Source organism: Capsicum annuum, chromosome 3 (assembly GCF_002878395.1).
Source record: "Capsicum annuum cultivar UCD-10X-F1 chromosome 3, UCD10Xv1.1, whole genome shotgun sequence".
NCBI lineage: Eukaryota > Viridiplantae > Streptophyta > Magnoliopsida > Solanales > Solanaceae > Capsicum > Capsicum annuum.
Window position 1 is genome coordinate 251,095,811 of NC_061113.1, and position 15,457 is coordinate 251,111,267.

Here is a 15,457-nt window from a genome sequence, read left to right on the forward strand (position 1 = left end):
ATCCTACAATGTTTTATTTATACTACATTACAATAATAGACAAAATGTCAAAAGGACCCTTTAGTGACTAGTCTTCAAAAATACTCAAAAGTGTCATGATCATTATCATACTTGTATCAATATACATATATGCAAATGAAATAAACATATACATATATGTTTATTATTTGTATATCTGTTGTTTGTATATCTGTAGATACAAATTTGAATGTTTTACATAATAACAAATTTGAATGTATATGCATATATGCACTCTAAAACTGTATATATCTACATATGTATTATTCTTCAAAATATATATGTGAAAGTTAATTGTATATACATATATGTAAATTATATATACATAAATCAAAAATACAAACTGTATATACATACATACACTCTAACTCTGTATATATATATGCATGTATTATTCTACAAAAAAAAAGTACACGTATCTACATATATTGAAACAAAAATGTATATTGACCAACAATTCTGTTTCATGAGAATATATACAAAAAGACCTCGCAATCATTGTCAACTTCATTGCTCCCTCTTTTAGATTTAGATACCTTAAAATATTTTTTCCTTTCCGCATTGCTAGAAGATGCAAAATTCTTTCCTTTTTTTTTTTTTTTGATAAATCATCCATAAAAAAAATGGGTAAGTGACTTAAATAATATATAAAAATTTATATTATAAATTAAAATCTGCAAAAAAAAAAAATTATAAAAACGGGGGAGTGCTTCTCCTTTTTTATCTTTTTTTTGTAAAATATATGAACAACGAAGAAATTTAACGACTAACTGACATAATATATAAAAATAAAAAAAAAATTAAATCTAATGTCAATAAATATCCTAAACTGATTTTCTGTGGTGAAAAATTCACAAAGATGATTTATCAAAGAGAAATCAAGGATTATATTTTGTGATATTAGAGTGACTTTGAGAGAAAAATAAGGAGAAAAAAGTTGAAGAAGATCTCTTGAATAATCATGTATCATGATGTTGCCAATGTTGTCGTTTCTTTAATTTAAAATCAAGGATATTAGAGTAATTTTGAGAGAAAAATATGGAAAAAATAGTTGAAAAAATCTTGTGTTTTGATATTCCATGGTCGCCTTTTTTTGAGTCAATGGGATAGAGAGAGAATAGAAAAAAAATACCAAAAATAAATATATGAGGGAGAAAATTGATATATACAAATCAGACCCACAAAAAAAATTAACTTTTAACTACTGAATGACGATGAATTGTAGTTTTTTAAAACATGAACCATATCATGTAATTTACATATTGTTTTCTCTTTCGAAAACAAATTCAAAACAGCATTTGGTTTAACTTTTCATACACAAACAAGTAAGAGTATTTACAGTATTAGGTCACTTAAAATAAGTGAAAGTTGTTTTACTCTTTTATGTTTCTCATTGAAGTGAAAAAGGAAAATAGCTTGTGAAAAGAACATGTGAATTTTCAAATAGCTCTCCTATTTCTCTAAAACTTTCATCATAAGTCAATTTAAGTCATCCTCATACGACCATTTATTTTTAAAAAGAGTCATGTTCATCTCACTGACTTTAAAGATTTGAAAAAGGGAACAAGACACATGAACATTTTCTGATAAAACTAAAGTTGTATCAATGAATTCTGATAATTCCTTTTGCCACCAAACATCAGTGAAAAACTTAGATAGCTGAATATTTTGTTGACTTTGTTTTGGATAAGATGGCCAAAAAAAAAAAAAAAGAAGAGTGGCTACAAATCTTACAACGTGTTTAGTGCGCCTATTGGCAGCAAACTTAGGATTCTAACACTATGCAACTCTGATTAATTCTTTCTCGTCAAACTACACTGATGATTATGTTCTTGTACTGTACTATTGTTTAAAGAAATGAAAGGTTTAAAAAGTGTTGTACTACTGATCTCAGCACCAAGTACAACTGTCTACTAGTAATAAGCAAAATGTAGAAGGATGAAAAGTGCCTACATTTTTCTCATCTTATGAGCCACGTGTCATCATCCTTATGGCTTCATCAGAATTTTGTAAGACCACGTCGGATAATAAGGACCAAAGAAGCACGAAAATCAAATTCAACCATTGAGTTATTCCTCAATTTTTCATCACACATTGCCCATCATCTCTATAACAACATAAACCAAACCTTAGTAAGACAAACGCAATTAGTTCAGAAAGACACTAGTGTCTGCAGACCAAGAAAGCAGTGGCAAAGAGGCTGACTGAATAAGTGATGGCACTTAGAGCTTCAGCCACCACTAAATCACCACTTCCTCCACCCCCTTCCTCCTCGTCGTCGTCGTCATCGTCAGTACCTAAACAGTTTAGTCTGCCTAAACTCTCACAAAAACCTGAGTTCACTACAAAATCTTTGTCAGTTTCATTCTCTACATCGACTGCTCTTTTCCTCTTTCCTCTCTTAACTGCCACTCATGAAGCTAGAGCTATCAGCTTACCCAAGGAAGACATCGTCTCTTCCCTTAATCAGGTAAACAACTTACAAGCTTCCTCCGTATTTTCTTGAAACCCCATCGATGAGCCAAACTTTTAATGGATGACGTAGTTAGATGGCATATTTGAGCATTTTACTTTAAATTTATTTACCGTGATAGTCTAATTAAATTAATGTTGGTACTTTTTTGACAATTTTTCACTTGGATGATTGTGGATTCTACATCATATGTATTATTTTCTTAGTTTCAGTAGGTTTATATGGTTTTGAATGCTTCTGAATCTCGTGGCAAAGATATATGCAATGTACCAATATATTCTTTAATCTTGTAGCTTTAGACTAAAGATACGTGGAATGAATGTATCAAAATGCTCTTTAATCTTGTGGTCTTAAATATGTCGTGTTTAGAGCTGGAACTAGGAATTGCCTAAAAGGAAGTTAACTTTTTTAAAAAAAAAAAAATGGATTAAAAATAAAAGCAGGCCAAAAAATTGAAACGGAGGGAGTAGCAGTGACTGGTACAGTTCCACGAAGATCTGTGTTGTGTTTGTGAATAAAAGTTGCGTATTTCCTGATACTTAGTTCTTAGCAATTTATTGGAAGCTTCCTCTTTCCAGGTAGAATCGGCAGTTAATCAAGCTCAAGAGGTTGGTTCGAACATCTTTGATACTGCAAGCAAAGTGATTGGGCCAGTGATTGACTTTGTGAAGCCCGGGATCGATGCAGCATTGCCTTTAGTAAAACAGGCAGGAGAAGAAGTTTTGAAGACTGCTTCGCCTGTCATATCTGATGCCACTAAGAAAGCCCAAGAGGCAATCCAGAGTGCTGGTATGGACTCTCAGCCAGTGATGACTGCAGCTAAGGTTTGGCTATAAAAGTTCTTGTTTCACAGGCTTTAAGTCAGTTAAATTCATCTGTACAATGTGAATAACTTTCCAGCTATCCGTTACGTTGCTTTTTGGCCAGATAAATTGTGGGAGGAAACGGTATCTTGGTTGATAAAGCTACTAGCACTAGATATAGAACAAAACAGTCTTCAGTGCTTTGTTCTTATTTTTGTCCATGATAGTGATATTCGTGGACTTCTCGTGTTGTTGTATTTGAGTTTCGTCTTTCTGTATTCACTTTTAAGAGATAAATGATTGTTTGGTTGCAGACAGTAGTTGATGCAGCTCAACAGACATCCAAGGTGATCGAAGGGGCTAAACCAATCGCCTCATCCACAGTTGAAACCATTTCATCAACTGATCCAGCTGTTATTGCAGTGGCTGGTGGCTCATTATTTCTGGCATATCTTCTACTTCCCCCTGTCTTCTCCGCTCTCTCTTTCAGCTTTCGTGGTTACAAGGGTAATTGGATGGCTTTTCTTACTCTTGTTTATTTCCCTTAATTTTGTCGTTTTAGACCATTGTGAAAGGTGTACTAATGTAAACCCAAAAAAACTCTTAAGCATAATTTTGGAGCATTGGAAAGTAGATGTAGCAACCGGGAGGAATCTCCTAAAGTACATAAAAATAGTACTCCCAATGGTTCTAATCATAATATTTATTACATTGTGAAACTTCTCGATGAAATCCTCTCTGTTACAAGAACCAATACCTAGCAGATGAGAAATGCAAATGCTCATTTGTCTTCAACATAGTCAATTCTATGATGGTACAAATGGAAAAAATGCATATATCTTGTGTTTATCAGTCGTGCATTTAAAACCGGTTTGCTTTAGAATGTCTTAATTCCATTCTCCAGAATGGGTAAATAGTTAATTAGACTAAGATGGAAGTATGAAAGTACTAACAGTTTTTAAACTTCAATGACCTGAAGGCACTAATGATGCTTATTTCATGCATCTCTTTAATATTGGCGCAGCTGGCGGCGCTACGCAAGTGATCGCCTTCTCAAATAAACTAAAGATCACTTTTTCACAAGCTTCTTCCATAAGCCTCCTCCCTCCCCGTATATAATCAGATCGGCTTGGTAGGTTGGTTCATTCCGTTATCTTGAGTGACTGAAATCATTATCATACTTGAAATTGTGTTCACAATTTGTTTTGATAGCATTATCTTGACTCCAAGTTAGTTGTTTGTAGCTCTATTACCCATTTTCATTTTCCTGTTAAATTTGGGAAGTAAGATTTGGAATGCAATTTCCAGGTGAACTAACTCCTGCTCAAACACTGGACAATATGTGTTCTAAAAATTACGTCTTGATTGATATTAGAACAGAGAAGGACAAGGATAAGGCTGGAATTCCCCGTCTTCCATCTAGTGCTAAAAACAAGATGATCCAAATCCCGTGAGTTGAGTTTCTTCAAGTTTATATTCTTGCATAGTAGAATTGCTATCCTCTACGAAAAGTAGAAAACATAATGAACTGTGTTCTAGCATTACGTGCATCATGTTGTATTTCCACTGCCATTCTAAAGTTTCAAATAATTGCTAATATCTCGGAGACAAACTTGTCGTGGTAAATAGATTAGAATGACATGCGTAATAACAAAAATAAGACTAAACAGATTACTTGCTTTCGTCTTTTATTTTTTTTTTGTGCATTAAATCATTTAACACAACTTCCTGGGGAAGATATGAAAAAGATCTACGATGTGTATGTTTACACTTCTGCATATGTTCTCCTGTTATATTTCAGTTTGGAAGATTTGCCAAGTAAAGTAAGGAGTCTTGTGAGAAATCCGAAGAAAGTGGAAGCCAAAATAGTGGCTCTGAAGATATCATTCCTCAAGAAGATCAACAAGGGGTCCAACATTGTGATAATGGACTCGTGAGTTTTTCTAAATTTTCCTATAATCTACTTGAACGTCACACTTGATTCAACGTATGCATATATTTAGTTAGCAATGATATTCTGTTAAAAACTTTTCAGGTACTCTGATTCAGCTAAAACAGTTGCTAAATCGCTGACGAGCTTTGGCTTTAAGAACTCGTGGATCATAACTGATGGCTTTTCCGGAAGCAGGGGATGGTTGCAGAGTCGGCTGGGAACAGATTCGTACAACTTTTCTTTCGCGGAAATCTTATCACCATCAAGAGTCATTCCAGGGGCTAGACGTTTTGGTACAACGGGAACTGTTAAATTGCTTTCAGATTAACAAGTCTCCCTTGTAATGACCAACAAATTGGCCATAGTATAGTTTGAATTCTTAAAGATAGCCTGCTGTTATTCTTTGATCAGTTCTAATGAATGAACTATCTTCTTGTCTCAGTTCTTCACTTGTTTTGGCACGTCACTGCATGCTTTCAAATTCTATACGACATGAAATAACACTATACAACAACAATAACATAGTCAGTGTAATCCCATAAAGTGGACTAGTGAGGAGGATAAAGTATACACACATCTTACCTGTATCTTGAAGCTAGAGAGACTATTTCTGATGAAATAGATATTATAATCTCTGTTGATCCTAAAATGATGATAAGGACACATACAATTTTTTATTTTTTTTTAATTTCATGTTTGTCCTAATTAAGATATTTGGTATTTAGGTACAGACTACACTGGATTTGCCCAGGTCTTTGGTCTGCAATGTGAACAGTGCCTCTTCCAGACAACTTCTTCCTATTTTTTTTTAAAATTAACATTTGGGTCCCAGGACCATTTTATTTCATAATTAACTCACTATTCCAATACAAATCTGAAATGGGAAAGAACCTCAGCCCAACATGGCCCTAATCGTAAAACCCCTACTAAAAATAATCAACTATCACTCTCTCTCCATTCTTCATTCTTACATCTCCTCCAATTCCACCTGCTACCTAGCTGTTGTTGCCAGAATTCCATTCTCTGGGTCATGTTCCAGTACTCTTAATTGGTTTACTTTTAATCCTTTAATTAGGAACCAGCGCCTTGTCCATGCAAATCAACCCCTTGGCTGTGCTTGTTAATTGTGTGAAGCTACTGTATTCTCTGACTTGTTGATTCTCCACTGTTTCATTAGCTAGGTAATCTGCAACCATGTTCCCCTTCACTGAATATATGATTTATTGTAGCTTGTATAATCTGCATGAGATGCCTGATGTTCTCCTACGCTTAACAACAACAACAACATACGCAGTGTATTCCCACATAGTGGGGTTTGGGGAGGGTAGAGTGTACGCAGACCATACCACTACCTCAGGTGAAGTAGAGAGGCTGTTTCCGATAGACCCCCGGGCTTAGGACCGATACCAGTATAGCAAACCCAAAGGATAAGTGTATATAAACTAGTACGGTACGCAAAATAAACTATCAATATAACAAACATAAAAGATAAGAAATTCTACGGCCAAACGCCTACTTAGTATCATGCAACCAAGAATTAGAGTCAAAATTCTGAAAAAAAGTTCTACGCTTAACATCTCTCGAAAATTCTGTAGAGCTTTTCCAGTGATGCAACCTGAACAAAAGTTCCATTTGTAGCCATGGAAGTAGGGGGCTTGAAGAAGAGTCTGAGGGAGGGAAACAGAACATGCTGAATTGACCATTCACGTTGAGCCCAGGCATTTTCGGCCTCTAAAAGTAATTCCTCCTCAATTTCAGCCTCCATGGTACCATTCTCGATGTTTTCAATAGAAGTTCCTTCTGAACCACTTGAAAGCACTCTCTTTCTGTAGAATTTCAAGCCATCACCTGAGGGATTAGGCAATAATGGTGGATGCAGGGCATAAAAATTTCCTAGAGCAGCAGCAATTGTCTGGAAACAAATTTTCTCATCCTCCCAGTCAACATCATTTCCCAAACAAAGTAAAAATTCTGGAAGGCGGTCCATGTCAGGTGTGTACTGATCCAGTATAACAGGAAGTCTAGATATATTGCCATTCGAATCCATATAAATACTAAAATAATCCTCTAGCATTTCAGCCTTTTGCTTGAGCAGTTCTGTATTCATCTCGGCAATCTTTCCTCTTAGCTCATTGCTTTCATTGCCTTCTGGATCTGTACCCTCTTCTTTCAGAGCAAGCATTATTAACTCAGGTACTGATGCTGGTTCACTCAGTTGAATCGCATTGAAATGGGCAAACCGATGTAAAACTTGCTGATACATAAGCTCTTTGCTCAAGTTAATCACGTTAACAAGATAAAGGAGTGTATTGTGTTGAAGCAGAGCAAAAATCCCATCCGCCATCCCAGCATATGTGCAATGCCTAACAACATCCAATAGACCAGGGTGACAATCATTATCAATCTCATTAACAAGCTCCTGGATGCTAGTGAGGTCTGCAGTTTCACTAGGATTCCTCCTTTGTCTGATAGAAGACCTCACAGAGCTCAAGAAAGAACCTCTTTCTGAAATACTAGGAGGCTTCATTTGCATGTAAGCGTGCAACCTTCCGGAAGGGTCCAAAGTATCTGTTCGTACCATTTTATGTGGCACTTTTTGTGACTTTATCCCAGAAGGAGACAGATCTTTAGTGGAATCTTTAATTGTGGCCATTGGACTGGATGAAGAAAATTCCAATGTCTGTTCCTGGAATGTCCTAGACTCATTGGAGCTTCTCAATTTTGACTCTACTACAGATTGGATCCTCTCAATGACGAATTCTTGATTCAAAAGGCTTACCTCTCTCTTTGTTGGGTGTATATTCACATCAACATGCTCAGGTGGCAAAATGATCGACATGTATATGAAAGGTTTTGATGCTTTAGGCAATGTTGCAGTATAGACTATTTCAATTGCCCTCTTCAAAGCACCACAATCAACGAGTCTATCATTTATAAAAAGCACCATTGTTATCTTCTTCGCAATATAATTAGAGTTGGAGATGAAACCATCCATGTTAAAAACTGAATTTAATGGACCAGTATCAGAAACTTCAATTTTCATCAGATTTCGAGCAACTGACACTCCATAAACCGATCTAATTGCATCAAGCCTTGAAGAAGTAGCGAGAGTGTGAATATCTGCTCTACCAGCTCCATGCTTTCTACAAGAGAAGCTCACATGTGTGTGATGAACTGCAAACCTACTAATAAGGTCAACAATTTTTGTATAGTCATCGGCAGAATTCTGAAGGGTTTTCCTTCTCGCAGCCATATTATAAAATAAATTTTCAATCATTATCTGGGTACCCTTGACAGCCGCACAAGCTTTTGGTTCATCCACCATCAAACCATCTCTATATGTGGCCCTGTATCCATGCAACTGGCCAACGGTAATGGTGGTGACAGTGACATGACCCACATATGTCATGCTAGCCAAGGCTTCTCCTCTAAATCCCATCGACCTAATCGACTGCAAATCTTCAAATTTACTCAGCTTCGAAGTCGTATGCCTCTCGCATAAAATTGGCAAATCTTCGTAACGGATACCATGGCCATCGTCGGAAACTTGGATAAGTTTAAGACCACCATCCTTAACAACAACGGAAATAGAGGTGGAATCAGCATCCAAGCTGTTCTCAATGAGTTCTTTGACGGCAGAGACTGGCCGTTGGATAACTTCGCCAGCCGCGATCCGGTTCACTACAGAGTCCTCCAGCCGCTGAATCTTCGGAATGGGTTTATCTTCCAATTCCGCTTCACTAATTGCCTCTTCAATTTCCATGCTCACGGATTCTGCACTGTTTGCCGCCTAAAGGGAAAGTCCCGAGTGTATTTGCAGGATTTTCAAATCGTGACCACAACAAACACATCATACATGAAACAATATAGAAATACCAATATACATCAAATCGCTATAATGTAAGAAAACAAAAAGAAAATCTTAACTGAAAATACCAAAATATAAAGAAATTCTTACTTGAATATGAATAAAATTACTTCTGTGAACTGAGATCTTCAAGAATTTTACTCAAGTCGCTATGCTTTCATTGAAAACAAAAATTTTTTTGAGGAAGAAGAAGAGAAAAATTGGGGAAAGAGCTGACTGATTTTGGGATTGTTTTTTAAATGACTCTCTCCGTTTCATAATAAATAAATTATTAGATTTTCACAAATATAAATTAAAAAAAAAATATTAAATACATAAATTTAATATAATTTTTTATTTTTACCTAAACTAACCTTGAAATACTTTTTTAAAAGTTAATTGATTGTCAAATCAGAAAGATAATTTGAAAAAAATTCAATGATTCACTTATTTTAAAACACTAATAAATAGCCAACAATTCACTTATTTCGAAACAGAGGGAGTATTAGGTTTGGATGGGGTGGGTCAGGTTATTATGTTTTATTATTAGCGGGTCGGATTATTAGGTATGGGTGAATTAGGTTTAGCAGGTCGGGTCATTAATTAGTTTTATTAATTATTTTTTGATCAATTAAAAGAAGCTACGTCATTAATAAATTGGGATAAATTAATCTGTTAAATAAAAGGGAAAAGTAGGCTAGACGAAGAGGCATTTCAGACCTAATAGATAGACGGAGGACATTTTTATATTATTTTATATAGTTGAACGGCATTTTAAGCCCTTTTCCGTTATTAATTTATTCTTTAATATGTTTATGTAGATGAAAAAAGATTTTTGTAAACATGCAAACGAGACTTCATGCCGATTACGAGTAAATTTAATATATGTTTTTCCTGTTCTAAATTTATTTATTTTTTGTTCATGTTAGTTATATTTTTTATTAAGGCTTAATTCAAGTTAATATTTTTTTATCAAAATTATACCTACATAAAGAAAAAACTATTGAGAGAAAAATCAAGTGAAAATTGTGATTTGTCACGATAACAAACAAATCATAGTGTCAAACAAAGTCATTAGTTGGCTAGAAGATTAAATAAAATGGAGATTAGATATTTCACGAGTTAGCAAACCAAATTTATAGCTTATTTCATTCTTCCATCACGTTCTTAGAGATGGACGCTAGAAATAATTTACATCCCTCGATTTATATTTTAGTGTCGTCATCAAAACTCTAAAATATATTTTTTCTTTTGAAGTAGTATATTAAATAATTGATATTTCAACGTATTATTATTTTTTTCAATTTTTTGTTCATATATTTATTTCATAACTAGCTTAGTGTACGTGCTTTGCACGTGTATCTCGCATCGATCAATAAAAATATATCCATAAGAAAAATATATTATTGAAAGGTAGCAATTGACGTTAAAATACATGCTATATGTATTTAAACAATAGGAAAAATAAATTTGATCAAAATTTCAATTATACCACATAAATTAAGACAAAGCAAATAATTAAAAAAATTATCAATCTCTAAATAATTTTCTCCCAAATATCGACCCAGACCTGACCCTAAATCCTGACCTGAGACCCAATTTCGAATACCAACCAAGGACCCAAACCCAAATCTCGATTCATACCTGACCTCGAATCTTTACCTAAAACCAAACTCAGGACCTCTAATGCCTACCATGGACTCAAGCCCGAATCCTTACCTGGGAGCCCCATGAATCCCCATTTGGGACTCGGCCCTAACTCCTGAACCTAGATCTGATCCAATCTCCTAACTCAAGACCCACCCTGAGACCCGACACTGAATCTTCACCTGAGACATGATCCTAAAGGAGAATCACATTAACAATATTTATTTTAGAATCTATAATATACTCATCCCAAATAAAGAATAAATACGATAGAAAATCTAATTATTTTCATAAGTAAATATCGTACACATTAAATCTAACCACTATAAACATAAATATAAAAAATTAGAGAAAGTCTTTTTACAATGACTAAAATAATTTTGGATTAATTACAAAGAAAATACTAAACCTATAATGAATCAATAATTGGTAGAAAGAATCCCAAAAAAAATCGAAGAAAAAATTCCTTGGATGTATTTTGGTGGACGAAGTGTCGTCTGGACTTGTACATTTATAATGAATATGTGTGAATTCAACAGCTAAACCTAGATCAATTACAAAACAAAAACTATCTCTTGTCATATATTTTAGAACTTCAAATTTAGAAAAAACTCTTACCATATATTTTAAAGTCATGATCCCATATATTTAAAACTCCTAATTTAGAAAAAAGTCTTACCATATATATTAAAGTCATGATTCAATATACTTTAGGAGTCAATATTATAAAGAGATTAAATAATAATTAAAAAAAAGTGAAAAGACTATTTTGTCCATTGCAAATTATTTTAATAAAGAAAAAAGTTCAAATAACATTTCTAAACGTCTTCACACTTTTAATATACTAATTTAAGATACGTGCGTTGCACGTGTCTCTCACGTTAATATTCTTAACTCGGATATATAAAGGTTTTAAAATTCAAATTTTAATATTATTGTAAGCCTACACAATTCTTTTGATGGTTAGTGGTTACATTATTAGTTAATGATGCAAAAAGATTCTTTCTATTTTAAAGGAGGGATGAAATTTGTACTTGCAACAAATTTATCTAATAAAGATAATTTGACCACATCACCCTTTGAATATAATTAATATATTTCTTTAGAAAATGCATTTGAGAATGAATTAATATTTAATATCAAGGGTAAAATGAGCAAAACTTGACAAATCATCCATTGATTTTGCACACTAAACAAATATTGTTGGATATCTATTTTAATATAGTAAATAAATATTATTGAAAGGGGGGAGCAACACTTTACACAAGTGTCATTACTCATTTAAAGAGTATCCTACAGATAAAAGAAATCAAGAGCAAGTCAGTCAGCTAATATTATTTCCCTAACTCAATTAATTCCTACACCACATGGGAGTGTATATTGAAAACTTCAATGAATTACAAAATCTTCATATTTTTGGCAAAAGTCATTTGATATGATTTCTTCAATTCCTCTTTTATTATACATTTGAACTTTTCCTATAAAAGAAAAGGTAAATTGTGTGTGTGCAATGTAAAATTGTCACTTATTTAATGCACCATTTGATCATGAGACCCATAACTAATGTAAGTGCAAGCATTGCACACATGATGCTGGGTGCAGCACCACAATACATGAATTATTCAGATTGTTGTATAACCATATACCAACATTCATAACTCTAGGTACCTTTAGCTCAAAATAAGAGAAATAGTGCTAATTATCAAAACTTTAATTACTCACCTCAATATATTGCAACCAAGCACTCGATAAGTAAGTTGATTGTTGGACTTAATTTTCTTAAAAGTATAATCTGTTTTTATAAATATCACTTGATAAAGATAGGTGTCAAAGCAATAAGAATACTCACTAAGGAAAACCTAATTACTCACTTCAAAAAAGTTGCCGACCAAATAAGGAAGTTGCTTATTGAGTTGAATTTGCTCTTGGTTCTCCTTTATCTCTTCCTTGAAAGAATTCAACTCTAGCTTCCTCCTTATAATTCGCCATTCAAGTTAGTTAGCCAATCTCCTAAGTAAAGTCCAAAAATTGAGAAAAAAAACACAATAAAAGCATTCAACAAACACAGAATAACATGAGTAGGGCAAAACAAAGAGAAGTCGAAACCTTTATGATTCAATTTCGTTGTCAAAAAGGTGTGAAGCCCTAGTAATATCCTTAATGACATAACATTTCGAAGTTGCTATTATCTCATCGACGGAGAATTCAAGTAAAAATTGAAATGAGTGAGTCGATCTGCTGAAGCTTAAACAATCAAAAACTATATATTCTCTTCTTTCCACTGTCAATATTTGTCAGCTTCTTCTTTAAGAAAATAATGCTGCATTTCGTGCACTGTCACAACATCACCATCCCAAATTATAGAAACACTAAGATCATATCCCTCAAATCTTCAAACAAAGATAAAATAACTCAATCCACAAAATTTATCGAGAAAATATAAAAAAAAAATATTAATAATACCTCAAAGTTAACCTAAGCGACCAAAAGAATCAATTACAAAAAGTAATATTCACTATAAATCTTAGTTCAATCAATATTATCCATATCGAAACCCTAAAAACTCAAGATTTAGCGAATAAAACTACAAGTACGCACATACAGTAGATAAAAAAAGGTTCTCCATAGTGACTGAAAGTAGTGCGAGAATAGAGTTATCATCGTTGGCCGCCTTATCAACTACAAGCCGGTTAAGATATGTCTTCCTATAGATTCACCAGAAAAAGAAAAACAGAGTAAATAGCAACTCATTGATCTCCATCACAGAAATATTATGCCAAATCAAAGCCAAGCAATCATCTTTCAGTTTAGAAAAACTTATTCCAATCACTTGGAATAGTGTTCAACAAGTTGGGTTTTAAAAATATAGTCTCTTTAACAAAAAACTTTACACATATTGTGAATGACATCTAGCATATATTTATAATAATTTGTGTACTCAACAATTACTCCTTTGCTTGTTGTATAAACTCTTCAGACAAACAGATCAAGAACTATTTTCACTATTGAGACTACATATAGTACGTATTTGGAAACACCAAGTACTGTAATGGCACAACTTCTCTTTTTTAAATAATCTGGTGTCGGGGCTAACTTTTGCACACCTCAACTAACTCCATGGGATACTTGCCACCTTCCACCAGCAACAGATACCAGGTAATTCTATCTACTAAGGGTAGAACATATGCGAAGAAATCACCTAGTGTTTTTGTCTTTGCTGAGAATTGAAGCTGAAAGCTCATGGTGCTTAACCCACATCATCGACCACTAGGCCACCCCTTCCTTTATATTTTGGCTCAAGAATGTCCCTGTCGTTACATTTTGGCTTAAAAAATGTCCTCGAAGTAGCAAAATAATCCAAAAGTATCCTTTGTACTAATGATTGTTCCAAAAATAAAGTAAAATTGTTCAATTTTTCCCTTGAAATATTTAGAAATAAAAGATACGATCATATACATAATGTGTAAGGAACCAGAAGGAATAAAATTATATATCATTGATTTTTATTTGTTAAAATGGCTACTTATTTTAATATGTTGTTATATGTTTCATACTCCCCCCCCCCCCCCCAAAAAAAAAAAAAAAAAGAACAAGGGCAAAATTGGCTTATTTCCTTATTTTGGGGCAGCCGTTAGTAGGAACAATATGTTATTATTGGGTACACAAAATTTGTATTTCGTCACAACAACTTCAACACAAGTTCAACTATAAAACAATAACACTTATGAAGTTATGCAACACCTTCAACACAAGATCAAAATGACTTTTCAAAGAAGTGTGTTTTCAGAATTTTACAAAAAACTTAGACCCGATATTACAGAATTTTCCTTCAAGGAAAAATGACCTAACAATCTGACTGTAGTGGCCGGAAAGGTGTATCCTTTCTGCAATTGTTTCTACACTGCAAAAACTGGATTGTTCAAATAAGTTTTGAACAAAAACATAGATCTCATTGATCATTTTCCAAATCTAAATCCAAATCCAAATTCAAATTTTGAACAAAAACATAGATCTCATTGATCATTTTTCAAATCTAAATCCAAATTCAAATTCGAGCCTAGTGAGCGACGAAGACAACTGCGCGAGGCACCTCTTGGTTCTTGCCTCGCTTACCATGTGGAGTAAGTGTTCCTAAATATAAACACTTAAAAGTTTCCTTCTCCCACCAATGTGGGAGAATTAGTAGACTTTCCATTTTTGGGTGTTATCTCAATTTTTGCCTTTCATTTTTCATTCACACTTTAATCTTAAACCCAACACAATATTTTTGAATTATTTGACTAGTTAGAGGATATTTTGAGCCAAGAAAATAACAACAAGTGAATTTGACCTATTTCAGTTAGTTTTTGAGGACATTTTTTTGCACTTCCCTTTCTGTAATGATGATGCATATTTTGTGTATAACATATTTCTATTTTTTGAACAAAAAAAAGAAATCATGAGTGCATAATAACGGTAGAGAAGTACTTTGAGAACATATACAATAAGTCTTTATCTGCTAGCAAGTCAATAATTCAGTGAGATCATTAGGGATGTACGTTCTAAAACTCTTATCTTTTTTATGTTTGAAACGATAATAGATGACACATTTCTAGAACTAAAGTTCAAATTAAGCAATCTAAGAAAGAAATCATGCATATCGTTGGTAAGAGTCGTCCAGGCATAAGACATTTTTCACATATAGTTCCATTTGTAGTTAACACAATACCGCATGTAAAACAAAACATCTTCCCTAC

General features: G+C 33.6%; 2 protein-coding genes across 3 annotated transcripts; one reads left to right on the forward strand and one right to left on the reverse strand.

The window, feature by feature from the left end:
- The first annotated feature begins 1,814 nt into the window (after window positions 1-1,814).
- Window positions 1,815-5,668, forward strand: LOC107855724 (calcium sensing receptor, chloroplastic). Its single transcript, XM_016700730.2, has 6 exons — window positions 1,815-2,488; window positions 3,070-3,315; window positions 3,609-3,801; window positions 4,603-4,744; window positions 5,096-5,227; window positions 5,330-5,668. Exons 1-6 carry the CDS (start codon window positions 2,234-2,236, stop codon window positions 5,553-5,555), a joined length of 1,194 nt encoding a protein of 397 aa, XP_016556216.1. The 5' UTR covers window positions 1,815-2,233; the 3' UTR covers window positions 5,556-5,668.
- Window positions 5,669-6,639: 971 nt separating this feature from the next.
- Window positions 6,640-9,356, reverse strand: LOC107855723 (DNA mismatch repair protein MLH1). Of its 2 annotated transcripts, none has more exons than XM_016700729.2 (2): window positions 9,186-9,356; window positions 6,640-9,017 (listed from the first exon to the last, which is right to left on the reverse strand). In XM_016700729.2, the coding sequence occupies exon 2, from the start codon at window positions 8,988-8,990 to the stop codon at window positions 6,798-6,800; it is 2,193 nt and encodes a 730-aa protein (XP_016556215.2). In that variant the 5' UTR covers window positions 8,991-9,017; window positions 9,186-9,356; the 3' UTR covers window positions 6,640-6,797. The 2 variants fall into 2 exon arrangements, with proteins under 2 accessions (XP_016556215.2, XP_047265750.1); XM_047409794.1 differs by having other exon boundaries at window positions 6,640-9,006; window positions 9,186-9,327.
- Between the last annotated feature and the right edge of the window lie 6,101 nt (window positions 9,357-15,457).